Here is a 24,683-nt window from a genome sequence, read left to right as displayed (position 1 = left end):
TGTTACATGAACGCCTATAACCATGACATGCTGTGTCTATTTTCGTTAGGACCATGAACGAGCAAGTGGGGTATAAACCCCCCGACTCTCCCGGTTCCTCTTCTTCCTCGCTGCAAGCAGACATTATCCACGCTGAAGTTATCCCGGTGATAACCGCGCTCTCTCAACCATGTATATTTCTTCCATTGTAGCTGCGTTGGTGGCATTCGCCTTGATGGCTACAGCTGTGAGTCGCTCTCTCAAATGACGGAATCATCTTCTAATATATACCGCAGATACCAGCAGGTTCCCCATCCCCCTCTCCCACCGCCGACCTGAATCTCGACCCCAACATTGCCAGCTCCAAAGACACCGTCTGGGAAGTCCAGCACTTTCCTGATCAACCACCGGTGAATTTCACCGGAACCGCCGAGGAGGTGTACAAGCAGATCCTCGAGATCAACCCAGATTACGACGGGGCCTTGCGGGACATTTCCAAAAGAACCACTGAAGATGATGATGATGACGAAGACGATGACGACGACTACGAAGAGTTCGACAAATACCGAAACCGATACATAGTGGACGCCGCAACGGAATATAGCTCCCACCTCGTCAGGCGCGCAGAAGATTACCTCCAGTGCAAAATCGACGGCCACGACTACGCAAAAACCAGCCAGATAAAAAAGGGCATTGAGCTGCTCCGCGAACGGGCAAAGAGGGATGAAAAGCCCAATCTACCTGCAGGGAAGTGTGAGCGGGTGACCTGCAACAACAAGTCGGCGATTTGGTGGTGTAATGATGTGAGTTTCGCCTTTCCTGGATATTTAATGTTCTTGTTGGGATGTTGCTAATGCCACTGTAGCAAAGAGTCAGGCGGTCTTTACCCTCGTATAATAATGTTGCCGATGGCGCGCAAAGTATCATCAATGCTTGCGACAGAGAGGATGGGAAGGTCATGGGGTCAGAGGGGCATTGGGATAGGTGGACTGTCAGAGTGAGACGTGATGAGACTTGTGAGTGAGTTGGCTGGTGTATCGCTTTGGCGCTAGATGGTGTATCTCTGTCACTGTGGCTTTGATTTACTGACGCCGGGGTGAGGCTCGAGTTCGTTTCTTCTGGAGGTGATGCTAGATGTTGCTCTTAATTTTATTTTTAGCTTGGTTTCCCCGCTCGCTTGGTAGGCAATTAGCACTGTAGATACACATGCAGAGAAACATAGTGGATTCATTGATGGAAGAGGGTGTGGGACCGCATTGGGAAGCAGGGCTTAAAGACGAGACTCAGGGTTGCAGTGGCTCTCGCGTGGCAATCCTTGATCCCTGAAACAGGTAGAGTCTTTTACCTACAACAGGGCAAGGGTGCAAGCCTCGTTGCAAGCTATTTCAATACTAGCTATATCCGGATCGCGACCCCATGGAATGACTGGTTGAATGAACAAAGAGCAGGCCAGGGCTCAGGCACATGCGCGGATCTATTTGTGTTTCCTCGAGTTAGCTTTGATGAAAGCTAAACTTGCCACGCGCTGTGGCTCGAGTCCTTTGTTGACGATCTGCACGACTAGTCTTGATTTCTTTCCCCGGATGTCTTAGGTTTCATACGAGGGCCGTGCTCTTTATCCATTCTCAGAACGTTTCATACTATGCGACATAGATTCTTCCTGAGGTAGATATTGCTCTCGCGGTGTACAGATTGTTCTTGAGCTTCAGATGTGGTAGCCCTAAGTGATTGTGATGGTATACTCCATGCCATGGCGTTCTCTAGACGTAGACCACGAAATTATACACATAAAGATAAATACGCCACAATCATCCTACCATGTGTCGGTGTAAGAACCAGAAAAAGCATATCGCAATACCTTGACAACAAGATACAACCATGTATCAAATTTTCGTCACCACCGTGGTGACGCTCATCACCCTGCTGACTGCAGTCTCAGCCGTACGCCCGCCCCCCTAGACCTCTAGCACATATACTCAAAAACCAGATAGATTCCCACGGACAGCTTCAACCTAGAACGGCGCATTGTACCCATGACCGTCTCCATCCCCGCCTTCCCCGATGCCGAACCGCAGAATTTCACCGGCACAATCGAGGAAATCCACGCACAGCTCCTCGAAATTAACCCCAACTACGAAGAAGACTTCCACCACCTAGACAAGCGCACCCCAGAGGAAGAAGCCGAGGATGACACCCGGGTCAGCAAACTCATCAAGCGCATCCCACCCGAAATGTTCAAGTGCCAGATCCCCGACGTGAGAATGGCGGACACCATCCGGCTCAAGGCTCGGATCAAGTGGCTGCGGAAACAACCCGGAAAGCCCGAGTTGGATGCGCACGTATGCTGGAGGGTCACCTGTGCCTATCGATCATCGATTATCTGGTGCAATAATGTATGTTTTCTTTCCCCTTATCTTCATTTCCGATACTCTCTCTCCTCTCTCTCTCTCTTTTTTTTTTTTGGCCCTTTTGTTCCCCTCGCTTGAAGCCTTTGACAACTGACTGACCCTCGCTTTTAGGGCTCCAAGCGGAGAAGCCTCCCAAATTATGGTAATGTTGCCGATGGGGCGCAGGCAATTATGGACTACTGCATTACGCAGGACTGGAATGCTCAGGAGGATATTAACGGACGGTTGAACCATATTGATCGCTGGGAGGCTGTGGTAGAAGGGGCCAAGTGTTAGATGATTCTTCAAGGGAATGGAGGATGGGAGGATGTGAACGTGAGATTTCAGATATCAATATTCGAGATGATGTGTAATGGGACTATGAATGACAAATGGAATGATTTCAATGATCGCTTCTTGAGGGCCGGAAAGGGACGATGGAACGATGGCTCCTCGACTTTAACAAGTAACTGCGCTTATTTATTTGAAACGACGATCCGGAATCTGGAGTGGAAGGTATGAGGTTAGTCTGTTGGCATGGGGCTGAACTCTGTATTCATTCGCTCATTACATATTAGCTATACCAAGTATGAGCTATGGCCAGCTGCGGCTATGAGCACAGTCAAGAATGAATACCACTACCATATGCTCACTTAGCAGAGCCTGATCATAGACGCTTGTAGTACAACCTTCGAGGTCTTCGTCTAATGCGTGACAAGCCGCAGTCTTACCTGCTAGTTGAACCATAGAAAGTGATGCACGTAATCCAGAGACATAAGTGAGGAGATACACGGGGCTCCATCTGGGTCTATCTCGATATCTCACAGGATTGAGTGTGATAATAATGACGCACGATCGGGTCGGCGTAGAGACAAGGGTGGGTGGATATTCATAAAAGGCCAAATGCCAAAAGAACTTGCCTTGATCCTGTGGCGAGAATAAAGTACAGGTTGGAGAGGTAGGGCCTATGATTGGTATAAAGTAGTGGCTCGAACGTTATCGGTGCATTTGAAAGCATAAAGCTCTAACATATGCCTCCATAGCGGAGGCTTAACAGGCCACTGAGCGCATAGGAGCAAGGATTTGAAGTAAAAACGACACGATGACAGCATCGGAAGTTCGGAAAGCTTAAGGGAGTAGCTATGGCATAATGGTCATCTCTGAGTTTATGGCCACCACCAGTGGCGTGCTGAGGTTAATGAGCATGGGGATTTCACGCAGATCGATGGCTTTGAGATAGAAGATCAAGGCAGCGATGGTGGGACAGATCTAGAGAATAAAGTAACCAGCCCGATGCTGGCTGTCGACCCCTGGTCCTACGTCACGTGAATGCGTAACCCTAGCCAGCATTCAATGTTTACATAGCTTGCAGCTCGTCCACAGCTGTCGAGTCCTGCAACAGGTGCTCAACCATCTGCTGCGTTCAAAGCCTTTTTGCAGGTTTATCTTGGTGTCCTGGTGTCCTGGTGTGCTGGTGTCGCTCGCTCAGACCTCTTCGTACTTCGTTCGTAGAGTTGGATCTGAGTCACCCATTACCTTTGCCAAGCTCCTCAGATGGCCATCGATAGATATTGCACTGCATCATGGAAGAAAGCGGGGAAGGAGGTTGCTGCCTATGGGCGCTCAGAGTATCAAGTCGAACCTTGTAACAGTTGGATTGTTTAGAGATCTCCATCGCTCGGCGTTCGAAAGAACAATACAGCCTATAGGAACAACTGGGGATGGCAGGAGTAGGACATTCTCGAAGCCATAAGTAACCGGTTGCCCCTGTTGATGCGAGGCTCGTGCACTTTAATGATCCTCGCTGTTTCTCGACTTTCTATCAAGTCTAGTCAGACATTGCAAGACACAGATGCAATTGAAGCGCGGAAAAACCGTCTGTGGCACACGGGGTGTCTCTCCAGCACCAGTCGTATCATGTCAGCTCGGCCACGTCGAAGAGGCTGGCAGAGGTGCTTTGCGATCACAATCAGACCTCCAAGAGGAACCGAACCATTGCGACAAAAAGGGCATGAACGACAGTCCGGCGCGAAGATGCCAAGTATCACTCACCGGAATAGCCAGATTTGGTTCGCTGTCAATAATTCATGCAGGTGAGGGGCAAAGGGCGGGTGAGTCGCCAACCGGGCCACAGCAGCGAGGGCGTAGATTCCGAAACCGGGCTATCCTGAGGCTGGACCGTAGAATAAATAGATGTGTTCCAATAAGTCATGCAAATGGGTGGCCACTTGCTCCCCTATTTTAATCGTCCTCGGGATGCCTTGGTTTCGGTCACTTTCCAACGTTGTCTCAACGATAACTCCTCAACGGTGGAAGGCAGTCCCAATGGTATTGGTCCAGTATGGCCACAGAAAACCTTATAATCGCATTCAGACGTCGAGGTGTCTGTATCTGCCATGTGTCAGGGGCTATTCCTGACGGGAGACTGTTGCACGACTGAAAGTCGTTGAGGCTTTGCCACTGATCAGAGTCGGGGAATGTGGAATTGCCGTTTTACAAGGAGGGATGATCCTTGAGCGGCCGTAGATCAAGCTGCATTCTCGAGATTCCACGTCAACAGAATCTAAAAGATTGAGGTCCGATCTACTCAGCGGACGATGCCGGTGCCGACCAGTGCCCGTGATCACACCTGCAACCCTCAAAGCCGAGATCAGCAAAGTAGGCGCCTGTCATCTAGGTTGCACCGCAGAGCACGATGGAAGATAGAGAGAGTCCTTACGCTAGAGCGATGTCTGTGCGGGCGCTTTTCTATCAGTTTCAGCGAAAGGTCGCCAATAATAGCTAGCAGGGCCTATCAAATCGTCGCTCAGCATTGACATCTCGCAATCACAGTGAGGGGAAGAGGTCTGTGGGTAATGTTTGAAATCGAGCCTCTGGTAGGGCGATTGTGTTTCTCACCTCAATACCATGGTCTGTTATTTGTGGAGGAGGGAAAGGGTGGCTTGGAGTGGGTATTGTCCATGTCCTATCGTTGGCTCTTCATCACGGATGACGCTTCCAGACAAAGTAATCCCTCTCGTACAAGGACCTGGAGCCCCGTGATATGGACCTTGGACCAATGTATCGTCGTGAGACTTGCACCGTGGTGGGATGCTTTGTTGGAGATTGTGAAAGGTCGACGTCAAGGAAAGACCACGACGGTCATCTTTCTCATCAAAAGGAGCAGCCTCGCTCTTTCTCGTTTGAGGAAGGATATGTAAGACGAGCTGACCAAGAAAAGTGGATTTACACATGCTCATCTGTATCCCCTCACTGCCAATCGAGAGCAGCTTGAAGACGACACACGCAATCGCAAACCAGGACATCCAACCATCAACTCATGCACCTGCAAGCCGAGGGTCCAGTTGCCTGCACTCTACGAGCACTCAGACTGGTGTAGTCCTTTTCGCAATGCATCTGGCTAATCTCAACCCTGCCAGCGGTGGGCGTGTGCGTCGTCGACTGATGGTCTCTGTGCTGACAGAATATACCTGGCTTCATTGTATCTGGACCTTGTGGCCAGCCTGATTAGCCTTCAACTGATGCATTGGCCAGCAGCCAGAAGATCACAATCTATATACGTGGGGTAGGGAGGCTGCCTGCCCTCTGCATCAACCTTTTCCATCATTCAACATCATCTCCGATATGGACTCTTCATCGTACGTATACCCATCTTACTCAGCAGCCAGTACTGACAACACAGATACACCAACTCAAAGCGACCGCCAAAGTTGCGATCGGCATGTAATGAGTGCCATGCGGCCAAGGTGAGCTTTCTCATACTGCGGTAAAGACATCCGACTCTGATCATGGCTAGGTCCGTTGTACTGGAGAAAAGACAGGCTGCCAACGCTGCTCAAACCTCCGCCTCAAATGCGCATTCTCAATATCGCGAATAGGAAAAGTACCTGGCAAACGAAGCAAAGCGAACCGCGTCGCGGCTGGTACCACTGTGGCCTCATCAGCGCCCGTGTCCACTTCGTCCTCTTCAATCACCACCCCAGCCATGTCGCCTCCAATGCCGACAGCACCCTATCCATATGAGACTACGAGAAGCTACGACGGGCGCAACAATGTCGCCGTTTGCCCGACTTCCTACCCCTTCACACCAGAGTACCCGACAACCACAGCCCCGGTTTCCAGCGAGGCAAATTACCACCATTATCCCTCATCATACCATAGCCAAGCCAACCCCGAAGACCTCTCGAATCTCAGCAACATCTGCTGGACCACCGAGCTGGACCAACTCGGTGGCCCTGGCCTACTGAGCCCGGAATGGGAACTCGACGCCGAAGACGCCATGCCACCGCAGCCCTCTCACACAGCTCCTGTATCAATACCCACTTACCCTGATCCTGGTTCAAACACAAAGCAAGTTTCCAGGGCGTATGCCTCTCCTCCTGAGCCGTATCCCTCCATCCAGTATACGATGTATCTTGATCTTCTTCACAACATCGACCACACCATCCAGTTTTCAGCCCACTTCAAATCGCCCAGCAATGAAGCGATGCAGTCTTCGGCCCTCGACGCCATCCTCACGGCGTGCCAGCGATTCCTCACTACGCTGCTCCACATCGCAGACAGCCAGGTCTTTGTGCAAACATACAACGAAGATCATCTACTCTTCTCGGTCGCGTTAGATAAGGTCGTCTACCTGTTCAGTCTCGCGTACACGGACTTCAGACAGCGGATGGAGCTGTACGAAGGGATGGGGGCAAATTACACTGGCTCTGTGGATCGTTGGATCCGTCTGGGGGGGTATGATGTGGACATTGTTGAACAGATGGCATTCTACTCCAAGGCATTTGTGGAGGAGGTCAAGCGGGCGAGGGTCTGTCTAGGAAGGCTCATGGAGGCGATGGGGTATGCGTCCATGTCGGTATCTGTGTCCTCATCTCCTGGAAGACACGAGCGTCTCTGTGAAGAGATGAAGGGGAGGCTTGATCGATTGATGGATGATCTCGAGGCGGATCAAAGCGCCCACGGGGTTCGAATGGTTGGATAGTTGTCGGTGTTTTCTGCTTCTGTCCTATTCTGTCTTGTCGTTACTACGTCTTGTTTTCTAGCGCAATCTTAGTCATTGAGTAATTGATAGTATCAGACTGGTCGTACATAGCATTATAATGTGATTCGAACATTTACCCCTTTCACGTAGTCCATCCCTCTACTCCTGCCCTACCCTGTCGCAATCAGCACCCATTCTCACTCTTCTACCAGAGTATAATACCCAGAACAGTCCCTCATGATCGCTGCGTCCCCCCAACCTCAGACGCCGCCATCTCCGAAATCGCAGCGCCATGGAGGTACGTCCCCGGCCGATCAGGACTCGGCGCCTCACTCAACTGCGCCGCCCCAAACTTCTTATCCGAAGCAAAGTGCTCATTTCTAGGCGTTTCCGAAGTACCTGCTCCCACCCCAGCCGCCGCACCGATCCTCCTCCGCCGTTCTAACAGCGCCCACGCGATCGCAGATAGCGCCAGCACACCAAGCGGAACGCCGACTCCGGCGCCTATCGCCGTGCTATGGCATGTTGAGGAGGAGCATGTTCCTTCTGCATCAGAGTCGGAGTCAGAGTCAGCAGGCGAGTCCTCGTCCCCAGATCCATTCCCATTCCCATTAGAGGAAGAGGTAGAGTTAGAAGAGGCATCCGCCAACGCCGCCCGCCCAAAAACCAGCTCGCCGTCCTCGAGAATAAACGGCGGGTCGCCGTTTGAGCATTCAGAGGTCGTCTGGTTCCCGCTTGCTTCGCCGCAGCAGTAGATTGCGCGGCCGTCGGCGTTGGTTCCGACGGTTGTGATCGGGGCGCGGGTGGCGGTGCGGTAGTTTACTGCTGAGGGTCAATATTCATTCTTATTCTTTTATTTCCATGCTATATATGTAACAGGGAAAAGAGAGTTAAAGAGGGGAACGGACCGCAATAGTAAGCGCAGAAATCACCCCAGCTCGAATTCGTGCACGCGCCACGGTACAGCTGGTATGGCTGGCTCGTTACGGATAGGCAGTACCCCGTCGATAAGCAGATCGAGTCATCGCCGCAGCAGAAGGTGTTGCTGTCGGCGCTGCAGGGGGTGGAGGAGGAGGAGATTGTGCGGTCGGGGTTGTAGCATGTTTGGCCCTGCGCTGAGAGAGGAAGGGCTGTGAAGAAGATGGCTGCGATGGCAAACCGCAACATCTTGTGGGTTACGGAGATGATACGAGTGAAGTGTCGATTGAGGTCATTCCAGGGGAACATTCAGGAAGATTGGTCGGAGCTGGAGCTGCTGGGCACGACACTGGGCAGCGTCGGTGGCGGGGGAGATCGACCAGGGCGAGGCCTTGCAGAACCCTGTTTTGAACAGGAATGGTTTAAGAGGATATGCATGGTTCTTTATGAGAGCGTGTCTGATTCGTGGAGAGGGTTTTAGTGTGTGCTTGGAGGAGCTGCGGGCCTGCTAAGCAGGAGAACTAGCTTTGGTTACGGTATAGCGGCGCATGTCATCTCCTTTCTCATCGTGGTTGAAATTACAAAGGTACTCTGTCTGGAGAAGGCATTCTATACAGAATCCGTGGTGCCCCTTGCATCTTTTTCTAAGCTTCCACTCACCGAGCCGCCCGACGCCGATGTTGTATCGTGATCGCCTACTGTGCCTGAAGATCCAGCCCGTAGACCGCGATAAACCTGCAGGATCTGCTGATAGCCACCGTCGAGGATGGGGTACAGCGTCGCGACAAACAATGTCGCCCACAGCCAGGTGATACCGACAACCACCCATGCGACGTAGAACTGCAGTATCATCAGCCACTGCCCTTTGCTATACATAGATCCGAGGAGGAATAGCTTGCCTTCTTCCCAAATACGTAGTGCGAGCCATACATCGGCAACGGCCAAAGCACCCAATGCCCCAGGAACGTCGCCGCAGACCAAAACGCGGCAATGCGGCCCCAGCGTTTGAGTTCCTGTGTATCTGGTGCTGACCGGACTCTTCCGGCTTCGATATTCTCGCTCGCCTGTGTCTCGTGCTGCTCATGAACAATTTCTAGACCCTCCACCTTCCCAAGAGCCAACTTCTCCTTCTTGAAGTCATCCCAATCATACCTCTGTGGACGGAGTAATGTGATGCCCACGGAATACACAATCGGCGAGAAACATGATGCCACCGTGCCATAGACACAAGGCAGGACCTGCCCCGTCGTCGCGACCGAGACTTCTCCACCAAAGTGCTGTGCTGTCGATAACCAAACCGCCAGCCCCGTCGCAAGACCAAGGATCGGCGAGAGAATCGCAGCCGCTCGACTCTGTCTCCGCCAGAGAACGGTGAATATCATCGGAAAGATACCGGGGCATGTGACGACTCCTATCCACAAATCTAACCATTAGACAAACCGGGGAACAGATAAAAGGTGTAGAGAGAGAGGAGAGGCCATACCAAGCATATAAAGCGTCCACCCCAAATCAACCCCAACGTAGTGCAACATCGTACTGAACCCTGCCGCAAAGGCGGCAAAGAAAATCACGCCGAGATGGCTGGCCCGGATGATCTCGCGATCGGTCGCATGTTTGTTGAAGTACTCGCGGTAGACGTCGAAACTGAGGATCGAGCTTACGGCGATGACCTGCGCAGAGAGCGTCGATGTGACCGCCATGAAGATCATTAGTAGGATTGCGGCTGCACCGCCTTTCCCGGCTATGGTTATGGCGGCGTAGGGGAGGACGAGGCCGCTGGTTACTTCGGAGGGGGTCATTCTCTGTATCTCTGTTAGTGGTTTGGTGATATGGAGTGAGGAGAGAGGAATGGGCATGGCGTACGCGGGGGTATGTTGGGAAGTTCGACTGGTTCTCGAGTCCCAATGCGACCGAGCTCATTACTGTTCCGAGACCCCAGGGAATGGCAAAGTACATGATTCCGCCAATTGTGTAGCCTGGGACGACGGCTCTGGGGGAGGCAGAGAAAGCTTTGATGAAGTAGCTCGTGTCCATCTGCGGGGGGTGTCAGCATCGGGTTATTGGTGGGTTCAGACTGAGTTAGGGGGGGAGGGACGTACGATGACGAGTCCGAAGTTGGAGCAGATGTGTAGAATGCCAAACAGAATTCCCTATATTCTCTTAACAAAGATCCCTATGTGAGAGCGCTAGGACAGGTGCGTACATCTTTCGAAGTCATTGTCAAGAATGATCCAGCTTGGTTTCCAGACACCGGATTGCGAATAGCTGCTTCCTTGACGAGGTCGTATAGGTTTCCGATAGAGCCTATCTGATCGGACTGGAATGCCTTAACTGAGAAGTAGCATGCAATGATCAAGATGATCGTGGTGTGGAAGTAGTCGGTCAGGAAACTGTAGCGGTTTAGCGGTTGAGTCTGGAAGTTGCATTATCCACATACGTTGCTTTGATGCCTCCGACAAACGTATACACGGTGACTCCGACCGGCAACAAGAAGATGGAAGCGATAATGTGCATTCCAGACCTGTCGAGCATTAGTAACCTTGACCGTGAGACCTGGAGTATGGAATATACATTGCGGAAATCACAGCAGAGGCACCAAGAAGCATGTTCGCACTGGCGAAAATATTGTTGATCAGACATAGGATCAGGAATACAATATGTGCAACGCGACCTAGAAATGTTAGTCTCCTAGCTAGCTCTGGTCGGGAAGTTAGGTACGTACCATATCGGATCCGAACCACCTCAAGAGACGTATGCGCCTCTGGGATCTTTCTCTTACAAGAGATTCCAAGGAGGGCAAAGAAAACGATCATCGGGCTGCAGCCCGCCGCAAACCAGAATGGCCCTGAGACGCCGTAGTTGTATCCTGTGAAAGACGAGCCGAGGAGAGCAGTTGACCACAGCCATGACTGAGGTACAATTAGTTGAGGTTGTAACCATGAGGAGGATTGAACAGACGGAGATGACTGCTGATGCAGTGAGACCTGTTCGGACTGTTCGGTTTGCTGTCATGAACCTGGAAAGAATTAATATGCACGGTCATATAGCAGTAAAAGTGGATGGGACGTACATCTCAGTCTTTTTGTTGTCCTCTCCAGTGGTCTTCTTCAGGACTTTAGTGACTAGCATCATCACTACGTCCCGTTAGTACATATTGCAAGCACCTCTTGGTGGTATCTTTACCTAAAGCGATTATGACTCCAATCAGCACGACAACAATATACCCGACAGCCTGCGATAGCGGTGGTTGAACCGTGCCTGTCGAAACATCTTGCCTAGGCTGTTTGTTGAACATCATTGACTATAGTCTTAGACAGCAAAACTAGAAAGTATGATATTTCAATCTCGAAATATATAGCCGCCGAGGCCCCTAGGAATGCTTAAATGCTTTAGCCCCAGGGCATCTTGGGAGGAGAAAGCAATGAGCATTTTCCACCGAGAATGGCTTCATTGATGCTCCCGATGAGGTGCTCTGGGGATCAAGTACGTAGACAGGGTAGGTATCCCAATTTTGGGTCTGAGTTTGTCGATCATTGTTGATACCATGACATCTACTTCGGGGGAGGCAAACTGCCCTGTTGAGGCCCTTTATCGCTTGGCATCATGAATAAGTGCCGTAATCATCCATCTGGGGCTGCATCGAAGGGCTAGTTGACTTGTTAGCACGGGGAGCATACCTACCCAAGAACAAGCAACTCAGGGACTGGACGTGCGTTCTCGGGCGAATGGCGAACACACTATTTAGAGACGATGAGATAAATATTCTGTCTCTTTCTCTCGCCCGAGAGAACTCGAAGCATTCTCGATAGTTCACCAGTAAGCTTAATGTGAGGCTGACCAATTAAATGGTCAACCCGCGCTTGATTCCTTGAAGATGGCACCATCGCGACCCACTTTGATGCTATAGATCTCGAGATGGAATAGCGAACATGGGGTTACGCAGATGGTGTGCTCGTCGATCATTCAAGGCTAATTTTCGAGCACTGACCGGGCTGATGGTGGATGTTTCCGTAACTTGAGGGTCTTTGCTATACAGTAGGTTGCTGGGGTTGGATGAGAAATATATATTTATATGCAGGTCGATATTGGGGAAACTTGGAGTACAGCCCGAGGATAAATTCGATAATAGATAAAAGGAGACTCAGAGTCGTCCACCGCTCGCTTCCTTCAAGACGACCTTCCATTCAATATCGCTCACGTCGTCGGCGTGGATCGAGACTTTGACATCGAGGGCTCGTCGCAGCTGCTCCTTGGTGGAGGCATACAACATACGTAACTATTAAGGCTTCAGCCAAGATCGGTAGAAAGGAAGACTTCGAGGCCAAGAGTACTGACCCTGGTTGGTGTTGTGTCTGGCATCCAGCTGATGAACACTGTTTGTTTTCTTCAAAGGGTTAGTACTGACCGGAAGGTTGAATATGTGCGGACAATCTTGATACCTTTTGCCATCCTCTCCCAGATCGTACTCCACGTCATACAAAGCATATCGAGGCGCTGAACTTTGGTGACCATCAAGGGTAGAAGTGAGCTTTTTCAGGAAAGCTTCGTAGTCGCTCTCGGAAGAGGTCTCTTCCACGACCATGGAGCGTTCATCGTCGGATATCCTGTAGATGATAAACTTAGGTTTTGCCGCCTTCTTCCCGTATAACAGCTGCTTATATGCGTCAATGCATTCTGTAGGTATGCTGACACTATTGACGATGTGATTAGTAGAGAGCGAAGGCAAAGCTGCAAGGCTAAGGACCATACCCTGATGGAAGCTAGAGGATCAAATCAGTGGATGATTGCATGGTTTGAGACTCAAGATACTGACCGACATTGTACTACTAGCTATGGATGGAAGCGAATGAATGCTATTTACTGAAGCACTACCATGTGGGAAAACAATATACTGACCCGGACCTTCGGCTGGATGGGCCCTTGAAGCCGAGAGCCCGGAAGTTTCAGCCAATAGGAGTTCTCGGAAAGGAGCCTCGGCGGATCGGCCCCGTGGCACCGGTCAACCTCCACGAAAAATCTTCCAACAACTAGACTACAACTCATGCTCAAGAAAATAATGTCATCATCCGGCACCGGAGAAACCATCCAAGAGAGGCGACAGCGGCTTTCGTTGGTGCCGAGAGCCGTAAGTTCCTGTTTCGTCTGGTATCACTTGTATGGAGCGAGACCGCTAACACGACACGAGTGTAGTGCGAGGGGTGTAAGATACGCAAGGTAGGTGCCACATGGGATAACCCATGATAGTCGACTAAGATGAGAATCCGAAAGATTCGCTGCGATCGAAGTGTGCCATGCTCCAATTGCCAGGCCTCCAAGATCAGCTGTCGGCATCCGAATGATCGTACAAGAAGCCAGCTGCAGAAAGATAAGATAGAAAACCTGTAGGTGCCTAAAGTACTTTATATCAGGCAGTATTAAGCTTATAAAATTTAGTGAGGCTCTTGTAGAAAGTCTCGACCAACGCTTTCGCGATCTCGAGTCCAAGTTTAATGATTTGGAGCGCCAACAGGTTAACCGGGTTGAGAACGCTGTCCCTGTTGAGTCTCGACATGTCAATGAGAGTCAACTCTTTGAGGGTGACTCCTCCTTTACGAGTCAGTCGCATCAAGCCAGTCGGAATGTCCAGAGCGCAGCCCTGTCTACTGGTACAGGCGATGGCCTGGCTATACAGCAGTCGCTTGATCATCTGCAAAGGAATCTCAATGACTCGAACAGCTCGTCAAGAAACAACTTCTTCTTCAAAAACTCAACATCGCTTTTAGGAGCCCTGGTTACTCCCCTCCCAGCTGCAGTTGTGACCAGTCTCCTGCGCAGAATGAAAAGTGAGCCCTGACACTTTCCCTTGTAAAGTTACGGATCTGTAGTGTTCCGGTACTGACAACCAGAACCTGATTCTAGCTCGTCGCCCTATATTCCTCTCATCATATGCTTTAAGTGATCTACAGCTATTCGAGAGTCTTTGCCAGAACGTCTACTCCAAAACGAGCCGGACCTCTGTTGGCCAGATTGCGAGCATGCACGGGGTTCTATCCTTTGTTTTGAAAGAGCTCATAGCGGTCAATGACGAGCTCAGTCGGCAATTTGATCTTAAAGCACAGCTCGATCAGTGCGAGAAGATATTCACCACGGCAATCGAGACCTATGAAGTCCTTGCAGTTCCAAGCTATGAGAACATACTTGCATTAACGATGGGCGTAGGTCTCCACCACCTGTCCTCAAATAAACGTACTAACCTTCAGCGCCAGATGACGAAGGCTCAAGGCGAAGCAAAGCCCTCATTATACTGGACCCTAGCTTCTGCTGCCGCCACCCAATGCCAATCGCTCGGGTATCACAGTGAGGCAACATATCGGAACATCTCGTCAGGCAAAGCTGAAAGCATTCGCCGGCTATTCTGGACAGTCTACGTGTTTGATAAGAATATATCTCTACTACTAGGCCGTATCTCGAATATGCAGGGTCTCAAAGTTGACACGCGCCATCCTACAATCTCAACGGATCCAGCTCTCCGACCATGGGACGAGTCTTTTATCATGGGAATCAGGCTGGCAGAAATTCAGGGCCGCATTTTCACTGGCTTGTATTCGCCGGAAACATCAATGAAGGCTGTTGATCAGCGGAATAGTCTAATCAATCAGCTCTCCGCTGGCATGGAGCAATGGCAGTTTGATCTCAAACAAGTGAGACTCGCTCCTTTTTTTCTATGGAGCCGGTGTGACTGACCTTCTAGATTAACCCCCAAGGAGTCAACAGCCCCCAAGTCTTTGAATTGTCCAGAGGTAACTGGGATATATCCTTTTATTCTACACTGACCCTACTTTTCCACGCATCGTCCACCACGGCAACAGGAATTCAGATCAGCTCTCAATGCTTCAATGCGGCCCGTAATAGCTTACACGCGCACCTGAAATGCTTCCCACAGTATCAGCAATCCAACCTTCTATCTGAGAGTGAATACTTCAATTGGTTCGTATTCTAGAATGAACTCTGGAATTACATCCGCTGATATCCATAGGATCCTCCTATTTTCTTCATTCACACCCTTCGTGGTGGTCTTCCTCCATGCTATCGCCGCGAAAGATATGGACAGCGTCAAGCTGCTTGCGCAAGTAGTTGCCACGTTCGAGAACTTCCGCAAGACATCTCACGGCTCGGAACGTCTGTATCAGATATGCGCTACCTTTGCTCAGCTCGCCGAGAAGATAATTGAGTCTCAACTCTCGCCTATTGGGATATATGACAACGTGGAAGACTCTTTAGTGCTGGAGGACGTGTCAGGAGCTTCTTCGTTTTTCAATCAAGACACCTTCCAGGACCTATTCGATATTGACGATGCAAATCGGGCGAGTTCATTGTATGCAACAGACGTTTTGAATGACTGGGTCGGTGGTGACCCTTTTCTGTGGGACAAGTTTGATATGGATGCTCTGTGATAATACCAGAGCTCAACTGCTCCGCTTACTATAATATATCAATGGCTCATCTGCACTGTGGTAATGTGAATAGAATCGGGCTTGTTGTTGACAGGCCGCTGTGTATAGAACCAGAGCTTGTAGAGAATGAAGTATAATATTCCAGGATTCAAGCACAATTACAAAAAAGCTTTTCTATTGGCCTACGATTTCATACCAACACTAGTGGCCAGCAGTGCTATCCTGACCCCCCGAGCAGAAAAGGGGTTACTCCTACGTGATACATTAGTTTGATCTTGATGTTAATTATCACGGCCTCGCTGCGTAGAACTATAGGAAGATTATTCAAAGATAGGTTTCGACAGGCACAATTAGAAATTACCTGATGTAAGTGCAAGAATAGTGGTATATGCGTACCCACCCACCTATACCGGGCGGACGGCCATTCGGGCCCGGAGACCCGCCCTCCTCATCCTCCTCAAATGTTACCTCGCCCGGATACATTTTCCAATAAAAACTTGTCTACAGTCATCAAGAAACGTGAGAAAGCTCTCATCGACTCGTACAAGATGGAAGACCACGCCGTCGTTGAGCGCCTGACGTCCCTCGACCTATCAATGCCCCGAACCTATATCCGCGTCCTTCTCGTCTTTGAAACAGAAGCTACAACAGCAGAGGTGAAGGAAAGCCTTCAGCGCGGCCTCGGCAAACTCTCGACGCAGATTCCATGGCTCTCCGGCCGAGTCGTTTCCACTACTACAAGCGGCGCAAACCCCTCTCGCGAGATCCGGTCAGCTGCAGGCGATGGCCTAACCCCGTTGGACAAGGGTATGATTGAAGCATCCTACAAGGACTTGTCATCTAAGGGTATGCCCACAGGGGCAATCCCATTAGATATATGGCCCGTGCCAGACGTGCTCACAACGCCCCTCGCCGACTCCGGAGACGCCGTCTTCGCCGCGAGCGTCTTCAGCTTCGCCGATGCAGCTATCGGGCTATGCGTCTGCCTGCACCACAACGCTACAGATGCAACCGGATGCTCGGAGATCATACGGCTATGGGCACAAACCCTCACCAATTCCGACCTTGTCCCTTTATCACAGTGCCGATCGGAGCGTCTGTCAAACGCGCTCTCGCCCGCACTTGCAGAGACCTCGTCCCTATCGTCCGACAACCTCCTCGAACAGCATCCAGAATACTCCAAGACACCACCGAATCTACCGACGCAGTTCTACGCAAGCATATCAAAGCAATTCAGCATTCCGCTCCACTGGATCGACATCCTCAAAGACCTTCTACGAAAGCACATCTCCAGCCCAATAACCACAAACACCATCCTCAGCGCCCTCCTCTGGACATCAATCACCCGCGCCCGAACACGTCGCAATCTATCCTTGAAAGATGAGTCAAGCCGACTAGTCACAGCAGTCAACGGCCGTCGTCGCATAGATGAAACCCTCTCAACACCCGAGAACCCATACCTGGGCAACATGGTTCTCTACGCCCTGACTGAGCACTCTGCTGCGGAATTAGCATCTTCCGATGAGGACTCTATCCATTCACTCGCGCAGATCTGCAACCGAATTTCTGCATCGCAGTCCCCGTCCAAGATCAACGCTCACCATATCGCCGAAGTCTACCACCTTAACGATAACAAGGAAGAGCCCAGAAATCTATTCCCAGGGTGGGATCTCTTCGGGTCCAAGGATCTGGTCATTACCAGCTGGGCTGATCTCGAGTTCTACGAGATGGATTTCGGGGAGGGACTTGGGAAGCCGAGGTTTGTGAGGTTGCCGTTGATGGAGGCGGATGGGGTGGTCATCGTCTTGCCGAGGCGGAGAGGTGGGGATCAGGAGATGATTGAGGTTATGGTTATGCTACGGGTGGATGATATGCAGGCGTTGGAGGGGGATAGTATGTGGCAGACGCTTACATCCTGCGATAAATAGTGGAGTTTGTGGGAGTGGGACTGGTGAGTGTGAGGGCGTAGGGGGACAGAGAGATTCCAAAGGTAGATTTCTAGAGGATACACCAGGGCGACCGAAGAGGATGGATATATACTGTATCTGTAGCACATTGCATATCTCTATCTCTGCTTTGGCAACTTGAACCCACCCGGCACCTTCTCTTGAAACACTCCCAACGGGTCATACTCCTTTGACACCTCCCACAGCTCCTTGACAGACTGCTCCCCGTACCCAGCTATAACATCCTGCCATGCAGCGGCGTAGTTCATGTACCTGAATGGGTGGTCCACGTCTTCATGCTTAGCAAGCGCCTCAATCTCCTCTATCAGGGTCCGTGTGTGACTTTCGACCACTTTCGAGTACGCAGAATCAGACCAGTAGCTAGACGCGAGAAGGAGGATCAGGTCGGTTTCCGGGTGGGAGTCGGCCGGGAAGCCAAGGGTGTTCGGCGAGGACGGGATGACTGGCGGTATTGATTGGATTGTAAGGACTGAGCGGAGGTCGGGTATTTTTGATAGGTCTTCTTTGTTGGTGAAGGAGCGCCAGAGGGCGTGAACCTGGTGTAAAAACGCCTCGGAGGACCGGAATGTTGTTGTGGCATATACGGAGCTAGATGTACTTAGTAGTGCTGGAAGGCATGGAGAAAGGGGCATCGTACTACTGATCCGTCGACTGGGAGGCCGACAGCTCGTGTGTAAAATCCGACAAATTCGAGATCCGCAGTGAGCTGTACAGTTGTGGTTGAACCTCAGTAAACATGCCCAGCGCTGATGGATTGGCTATGGGTTCGGTGTAGAATAGATTATTGACGCTGGCGTACCGACTCGCTGGGTCCGGGGATGAATTGAAGATGAAACTCTGTATAACCACCGCTTGAGGGTCGAAAGGCGAGTTCTTGAAGGCTGAAAATGCCTTAAGTTGTGCTTCGTCTATGGATGACGGATACTGGATCATGCCGCCCCAGTAGTCGCTTTGGGGAAATGTCGACAGATCGAACCGTGTGACGATGCCGAAGTTGTTTTGCCCGCCCTTGAGCTTCGCGAAGAGATCTGCATTGTGTGTGCTGTTGGTGTTGACAATCTCACCGGAGGCAAGAACCACTTCCACGTTCTTGATATTGTCACAAGCAAAGCCGCGATTGGGTGAAAATGCGGAGATGCCACCTGAGAGATCCAGGTTAGATTCCTAAGACCTAGATATATGGAATGACAGAGACGAGTAGAACTGGTACTTACCACCGGTCAAAAAGCCACCAGTGCCTACAGTGCCCTCCCTGGCGCCAACTGCCACGAGTCCATGGGGGACAAGAGCATCATACACGTCTTGCCATAAAACTCCGCCCCCAACTGAGACTATAGATCCGTCGACTTGAATGGTGTCCAGAGACCGCAGGTCAATAGTAATACCATTGGGCGCGTTTGCAGCGCCGAGAGAAGGGGAATGCCCGCCGGATCGAATGGCAAAGGTCAAGTCAGGGAGTTCGGCGAGTCTCTTTACCGCGATACTAACGTCCTCGACGGAGGAAGGGGCTACGATACAAATCGGATCGAGCTCTCGCTGTTGCCGGAAGTAGTAGAAGGTCACAGATAGAGTGTAAGAATTGGAACCTGGGAAAAACACCTTCCCTGGTAAAAGACTGGCGAGCTCATGGCAAGGGGAGGGGGAGGATAAACAATATGAGACGAAGACGGACGCGACTATCAAAAAGAGCGTTATGCGCGACATAGCGGCTGAGGTGGCACTACTTGTCCTTTTAACAGTGCTGGTGACCTGCAGATATCTTTATCACCGCAGGGCCTGTCCTGGACATGGTGTCAGCTTATATGGGGGCCGTTTGGACTACAAACAGATGTGCAGGTGAAGGGACGGAGGCATCGGAGCCGACTCAGTCAAGTGCTAGTTATCTGGTTTAGGGAAACCATCTACAGCTTATGTGACACGAACGTTGAATTGTCCGATAGAAAACTCCTATTGCTCTAACAGCCCCCCGGACCGGTGAAGAGCCGGTTTTCTTTGTCGTAAGCGCAGCCGAACATCCTGCCCGGCTGCGACGTGAGTTACCACTGGTGTCAAGCAGGACAGGTCCGCTGTTGGAAAACTCATAGAAGCCATATTAGACGCGTGTCCGACCGTGTGTGAAAACTGTAGACTATCGTGAATCTGGTCAGGGATGTACTATATGCAGTGGTGGCGATCCGCTGCGGGCCGAGTTCGCAAGTATCGAGGGCGAGGTGATAACGGCCCGCCGGGGCGTAGACGTATCGAACTTTGCCAGGATGTAAGCTCAGTCATTGAAAGCATGGACTGGTGGTTGTGTCTGTTACCGAGCCCTGCCCCCAACGGCCAGAACAGTCTCGGACTGGGCTGCTCGAGAGGGGTGGTGTAACAGTGCGTAAGGCTGCCCGGGGACCGACACGAGATCTACCGTGCGTTCAGGTACATAAACTAATTGTGGTGTATTCGGGGAATACGGCGAGCAAGCTAGAATTGTCATCCGGGCCAGGCGCCAGCCAGGATTGCCTATGATGAAGGCAACTTATTGCGCATTCCGGTTCCTGAGGGCTACAAACGGAGTAATCACGCTATAGGCCGAGTGTAGTCTAGTCTCGGTGAAGTTTCAAGCTCCTGTGTCTGAGATAACCTTGTGCAAACAAACATCCATGGGCTCTTTGTTTGCCAGGGCGTTTCCACTCCTACGGCTACTTGCGATGTAGATCTTTATCTTCCTTTCAATTCTCCTACGAATGAGCTATCAAGATCACCGGGTGTCCCCTTGATACTGCATTTGTGAATATTCTTGGCCTGTAGCACTAACTGTGACCCGACCTAGTTGAGTTTCAAATACCGCCGAAAGTCCGCTTGGTGCGCATACGCCCCTCTGACCATCGTGTGCAAACAACGTTTGCTGGGAGGAGCTCCAAATGTCATCAAGAAAGACTGTCCTCATCACTGGATGCAGTGACGACGGCATCGGCTCCGGCCTCGCCCTGACGTTTCAGAGACGAAACTATCATGTCTTTGCAACTGCCCGCAACCTCGCAAAGATAACCAAGCTTCGAGACCTTCCTCACGTTACTATCCTTGAGCTGGATGTCTGCAATAGCGAGCATATCACTGCCGCTGTGGCAGCCGTTAGAGAACATACCGGTAGCACGCTAGACTACCTCATCAACAATGCCGGCCGCAATCACTTCATGCCCATCCTCGACGATAATATCGAGTTTGCTCGCGGAATATTCGACATCAATATCTGGGTCCCTCTTGCTTTGACCCAGTCCTTTGCCCCTCTCCTGATCCGAGCCCGTGGCACAATAACCTTCGTCACATCAAGTTCAGGACACCTTAATGTCCCCTACATGGGTAAATCTTCTTTCAAGATATAACCGGCAAGCGGCTAACCGTGAGCTCGCTCTACCCCAGACACATACTCCGCCTCCAAGCGCTCTCTGGAGATAATTGCCGAAACCCTACGACTCGAACTCGCTCCCTTCCACGTCTGAGTGCTATCAGTGGTCACCGGGGCCGTGAAGACACAAGGGCAAACCTACTTCGGGGACTTTGCGCTCCCGGAGGACTCTTTATACAAGCCGATTGAGCAGACGATCACCGCCTGTGCGCAAGGACACGACGGAACCGCGAGAACCGACCTGCTGCCGTTTTGCGAGACTGTTGCTACTGAGATCGTCGGCGGGTCCCGCAATAGACTCTGGTGCGGCAACACTGCTGGGGCTACTAAGTTTGCGATCTCCTTTCTGCCGACATCCTGGCTGGTGAGTCTGCGCTTGGTAGCGGAGCTTTGCTTGCGTTCCATTGATGATTCGGATCCTGCCGTCGGCTGGTTGACATTTCGCCTCTCCAGGATAGCGCCGTTTGCCGTAACAAGGGCCTTGATAATCTGGCTGCGCTGAATAGGCTGCAGTAAGGCTAATGGCTTTGGGATATTTTGTTGGAGACAGGAGCATGTTGGTGTGAGGTCTGGAGCTGCCCTCGGAGTGTCGTAGTGTTCAAGTCATGCACCGTGCCACTCCTTGTTATTATTAATTGCGTTGTCTACTTCCGCCCTATGTCTCGTCGTAGGAAGATACGCCTACTAGGTGAAACAGTACTCGTGTAGATTGTTCGAGCATATGTTTCCATGAAATCTGCACGGTCATCAACACTCCAGAATTAGACTATCAAACCAACGTACAGCCGTGGTTGGTGAGGAAATATTTGGAACGTCAAAGATCTTTGATTTGCATTCAGGTAGTCTATTCGATATGCGGACCGCTCAAACATGCTGTGTATGGATTGGCAGTACTGGAGTTAATAGCGCCTACCAGCTCAACCCGGGATACCGTGACACCGCAAATGCAATGAGTGCAGTAATCGAGTAAACTCATCTACTCTGTCACTATCATGAAGAGCCAAGTATCACCCTGCTCCTACTCACAGCTTCGGCAACTTGAACCCCCCCGGGCACCTTGACCTGAAAGACCCCCTCTGGGTCATATTTCTTTGACACTCGCCAAAGCTCCTCAACTACATCGTCGCCGTAACTCTTCATTGGATCCTGCCATTTCCCTGCGTAGTTAATGTAGCGATACCGAGCACCTAATCCCTCCTTGGCTGCCAAGCTGTCGATAGCCCCAATTGCATCCCATGTGGCGGCCTCAACCCGCTCGGAATGTTCCGATGCAGACCAGTAATTCGAGAACAGGCAGAGCACATGGTCATTCTCGGGATGACTACCCGGAGTGAACCCAAGGCTATTGGTAGACGTTGGAGACAATGGTGGGAGGGCCTGGAGGGTAAGAACGGCTAGGACATCTGGGAATTGCAACTCGGACGCGAACTTCAGCCAGCTGGCGTGGACCTTGGAGAGGATATCGGAGCGGAGACGGAATGTGGTTGTTGCGTAGTTGACGCTGCGCGTTGTTAGTGTGGGTACAGAAAGATATGAGAGTTAAAAGGGTGGAACACGCACTGCTTGTCCATCGGTTGATACTTGGATAGTTCGTCGCTGAACTCGGTGAGCGTTCCGAGTCTCATAGAGTTGTGGATCTGCGGCTGGATCTCTGTGAAGACGCGGATGGCTGGGGCGTCAACAACGGGCTTTGTGTAGAACATGTTGTTAGAGCTGTAGCCATGGTCTGGAGCGTTGGTATCAAATAGGAAGCTCTGCTCGATTTGAGCATGGGGGTCAGCAGTCCTGAGAAACGTCTCCAGAGCTGCTAATTGGATCGCGTTGGCTGAGGAAGGATGTTGGATTGCACCGCCCCAGTACTGGCCTTGATCGAAAGTCTTCAGATCGAAACGGGTGACTATGCCGAAGCTGTGCTGGCCGCCTTTGAGAGCAGCGAAGAGATCAGGATTCTCTTTCTCGTTGGCGTCAACAATGTCACCAGATGCGAGAACGACTTGCATGTTCACCACACTGTCGCAGGCGTAGCCGTGCTCTTGGGAGAACGTTGAAATACCCCCTTGTCGATGTTAGTCAGGACCGGGCGAGGCGGATTGGTCACAGAGGGGAAAGAGCATACCACCAGTAATACAACCACCCACACCCACTCTGCCTACCCTTCCGCCGAGTGCAAATAAGGCCTTGCGGAACAAGGACGTTATATACCTCGCTCCACGAGGCTCCAGATCCAATGCATGCGATTTTGCCCTTTAGGTGAACATTGTTTAGGCGGCGCAAGTCAATAGTAATGCCATTGTCGATGTTAGCAGCACCTGCGACTGGAGAAGTGCCAGAGGCTCTGATTGCGAAGACCGCACCCGGGGTCTGCGCTAGGTACTTCACAGCTAGGGCAACATCCTCGGCAGATGTTGGAAGAATATAACAGGCCGGTCGAAGGCGTCCCTGTTGGGCGAAATAGGAGCCTGTCAAGGAGTCGTATTCATTGCTGCCAGGGAGACGGACAGTCCCCGGCAGAAGAGCGGTAAGCCCAGTTACCTGGGACGATTCCTGAGACATCTTTTGAGAAGGTGTACTTCTACACTGGGTTTCGTGAGTGAGGTTTCATTAGTAATACCATCTATGTTGAGGTCTGGTGCCACCGTGCCACGGCTGTCTAATGATGACAATGGAAAACACAATGTGCTCAGGCGTACGGATATCCAGTCCCGACTATCGTTGGTTACTCGCCACCAGGACTGTTTCTGCTGTTGGGAATAGACATGGCCCTGAGCTTGCAAGGGCAATTGTATACTGGTAGCTTGCAGACCTATGAGTCATGCGAGTAACAGTAATGCGTCCACGTCAGTACAACAATGAAGAACCCAGAGTATGAATGACATGTGGTCCAGGTAGTTCGCTACCTATATATATTTAGCTACCCGATTAGTACAATATGCTTGCTTGTGATACGTAATACATACACCAAGATGCAACAGGATCCAATTATGCTGTTGCTAGGTAGGCATGACTGCATAACCCTTTAAAGTAACACGGAGAGGGGTAGAACAGAGAATGTTGCCCAGCAGGAAGGTCGGGAAAAGCTGGCCAACCAGTCAACTAATGGAAAAGCGCCACTACCTCCTTCCTACGCGTCAATATGATGCGGGTAGATTCATACGGTAGAGTGAACTCCTCCCAACACCACTGCCGCCTGCCGTTCTCGTTCTCCAAGCGCATCTCGAAGTTTAGAACCAAGTAGGCAACCAACATCTTTAGTACTGCGCTGGCCTGATGGCGTCCGGGGCTGTTTGCGCAAATCAGCAAAACAGGAACGCCAGATCTGTGAATGACGGTGTGAGAAGACGATTTCAGAAGAGGCCTACCAGGCAAGTGACCCATAACCCCAAAGGAGGTGATTCTCTGAAACATCAGTGTACCCGCCGTGATTCGACTGCCCGGCTGCAAAGCGACCCCCATCGAAGCACTCGGGGTTCGCGTAGATGTCCGAGTTATAACATATGTTGTAGAAGGACACGCAAACAGTCAACCCCGCAGGCACGTAGCAGTCCTCAGAGAATGTGTAGTCACTCAGTGCTTTCCTTCGTATTGCATCTACAAAGCCCAGTTAGCATCCGAGGAGTAGCTTAGTCGCTG

General features: G+C 51.1%; 11 protein-coding genes across 11 annotated transcripts; 6 read left to right on the top strand and 5 right to left on the bottom strand.

The window, feature by feature from the left end:
* Positions 1-169: 169 nt before the first annotated feature.
* BJY04DRAFT_212699 (uncharacterized protein) lies at positions 170-1,003 on the top strand (the record flags this gene model as incomplete). Its single annotated transcript, XM_073714663.1, has 3 exons — positions 170-226; positions 276-782; positions 845-1,003. The coding sequence occupies 3 exons, from the start codon at positions 170-172 to the stop codon at positions 1,001-1,003; spliced, it is 723 nt and encodes a 240-aa protein (XP_073577485.1).
* Positions 1,004-1,857: 854 nt separating this feature from the next.
* BJY04DRAFT_212698 (uncharacterized protein) lies at positions 1,858-2,663 on the top strand (the record flags this gene model as incomplete). Its single annotated transcript, XM_073714662.1, has 3 exons — positions 1,858-1,920; positions 1,971-2,318; positions 2,499-2,663. The coding sequence occupies 3 exons, from the start codon at positions 1,858-1,860 to the stop codon at positions 2,661-2,663; spliced, it is 576 nt and encodes a 191-aa protein (XP_073577484.1).
* A 3,327-nt stretch (positions 2,664-5,990) lies between these two features.
* On the top strand, positions 5,991-7,350 carry BJY04DRAFT_212697 (Zn(II)2Cys6 transcription factor domain-containing protein; the record flags this gene model as incomplete). The annotated part of the gene is made up of 3 exons (XM_073714661.1): positions 5,991-6,004; positions 6,049-6,112; positions 6,163-7,350. 3 exons carry the CDS (start codon positions 5,991-5,993, stop codon positions 7,348-7,350), a joined length of 1,266 nt encoding a protein of 421 aa, XP_073577483.1.
* A 235-nt stretch (positions 7,351-7,585) lies between these two features.
* On the bottom strand, positions 7,586-8,517 carry BJY04DRAFT_212696 (uncharacterized protein; the record flags this gene model as incomplete). Its single annotated transcript, XM_073714660.1, has 2 exons — positions 7,586-8,172; positions 8,259-8,517. The coding sequence occupies 2 exons, from the start codon at positions 8,515-8,517 to the stop codon at positions 7,586-7,588; spliced, it is 846 nt and encodes a 281-aa protein (XP_073577482.1).
* A 360-nt stretch (positions 8,518-8,877) lies between these two features.
* On the bottom strand, positions 8,878-11,563 carry BJY04DRAFT_225558 (sodium:solute symporter family protein; the record flags this gene model as incomplete). Its single annotated transcript, XM_073718230.1, has 12 exons — positions 8,878-9,108; positions 9,183-9,679; positions 9,752-10,070; positions 10,132-10,302; positions 10,368-10,418; positions 10,472-10,658; positions 10,706-10,789; positions 10,840-10,939; positions 10,991-11,177; positions 11,227-11,284; positions 11,339-11,402; positions 11,452-11,563. 12 exons carry the CDS (start codon positions 11,561-11,563, stop codon positions 8,878-8,880), a joined length of 2,061 nt encoding a protein of 686 aa, XP_073577481.1.
* A 792-nt stretch (positions 11,564-12,355) lies between these two features.
* On the bottom strand, positions 12,356-13,116 carry BJY04DRAFT_176375 (actin-binding ADF family protein). Its single transcript, XM_073709473.1, has 5 exons — positions 13,082-13,116; positions 13,018-13,028; positions 12,708-12,959; positions 12,604-12,652; positions 12,356-12,544 (listed from the first exon to the last, which is right to left on the bottom strand). Exons 1-5 carry the CDS (start codon positions 13,085-13,087, stop codon positions 12,410-12,412), a joined length of 453 nt encoding a protein of 150 aa, XP_073577480.1. The 5' UTR covers positions 13,088-13,116; the 3' UTR covers positions 12,356-12,409.
* A 208-nt stretch (positions 13,117-13,324) lies between these two features.
* Positions 13,325-15,701, top strand: BJY04DRAFT_225557 (uncharacterized protein; the record flags this gene model as incomplete). The annotated part of the gene is made up of 7 exons (XM_073718229.1): positions 13,325-13,393; positions 13,522-13,649; positions 13,702-14,090; positions 14,167-14,462; positions 14,514-14,948; positions 14,999-15,234; positions 15,284-15,701. The coding sequence occupies 7 exons, from the start codon at positions 13,325-13,327 to the stop codon at positions 15,699-15,701; spliced, it is 1,971 nt and encodes a 656-aa protein (XP_073577479.1).
* Positions 15,702-16,162: 461 nt separating this feature from the next.
* Positions 16,163-17,629, top strand: BJY04DRAFT_212692 (transferase family-domain-containing protein; the record flags this gene model as incomplete). Its single annotated transcript, XM_073714659.1, has 1 exon — positions 16,163-17,629. One exon carries the CDS (start codon positions 16,163-16,165, stop codon positions 17,627-17,629), a length of 1,467 nt encoding a protein of 488 aa, XP_073577478.1.
* A 69-nt stretch (positions 17,630-17,698) lies between these two features.
* On the bottom strand, positions 17,699-19,372 carry BJY04DRAFT_225555 (FAD-binding oxidoreductase; the record flags this gene model as incomplete). Its single annotated transcript, XM_073718228.1, has 3 exons — positions 17,699-18,256; positions 18,306-18,810; positions 18,883-19,372. The coding sequence occupies 3 exons, from the start codon at positions 19,370-19,372 to the stop codon at positions 17,767-17,769; spliced, it is 1,485 nt and encodes a 494-aa protein (XP_073577477.1). The 3' UTR covers positions 17,699-17,766.
* Positions 19,373-20,568: 1,196 nt separating this feature from the next.
* BJY04DRAFT_212690 (uncharacterized protein) lies at positions 20,569-21,147 on the top strand (the record flags this gene model as incomplete). Its single annotated transcript, XM_073714658.1, has 2 exons — positions 20,569-21,007; positions 21,068-21,147. The coding sequence occupies 2 exons, from the start codon at positions 20,569-20,571 to the stop codon at positions 21,145-21,147; spliced, it is 519 nt and encodes a 172-aa protein (XP_073577476.1).
* A 44-nt stretch (positions 21,148-21,191) lies between these two features.
* Positions 21,192-23,606, bottom strand: BJY04DRAFT_212689 (FAD-binding oxidoreductase; the record flags this gene model as incomplete). Its single annotated transcript, XM_073714657.1, has 4 exons — positions 21,192-21,551; positions 22,080-22,554; positions 22,614-23,109; positions 23,207-23,606. 4 exons carry the CDS (start codon positions 23,604-23,606, stop codon positions 21,192-21,194), a joined length of 1,731 nt encoding a protein of 576 aa, XP_073577475.1.
* Between the last annotated feature and the right edge of the window lie 1,077 nt (positions 23,607-24,683).

The sequence above is a fragment of the Aspergillus karnatakaensis genome (assembly GCF_047715665.1).
Source record: "Aspergillus karnatakaensis strain CBS 102800 unplaced genomic scaffold BJY04scaffold_1, whole genome shotgun sequence".
NCBI classification, from domain to species: Eukaryota; Fungi; Ascomycota; class Eurotiomycetes; order Eurotiales; family Aspergillaceae; genus Aspergillus; species Aspergillus karnatakaensis.
This window is presented reverse-complemented; position numbering and strand designations above follow the sequence as displayed.

Coding starts and splice junctions, on each gene's coding strand:
- BJY04DRAFT_176375 (XM_073709473.1), bottom strand. Junction 12,653..12,707: donor CTGGGAGAGGATGGCAAAAG/GTATCAAGATTG, acceptor AACCCTTTGAAG/AAAACAAACAGTGTTCATCA. Junction 12,545..12,603: donor CAGACACAACACCAACCAGG/GTCAGTACTCTT, acceptor AAGCCTTAATAG/TTACGTATGTTGTATGCCTC.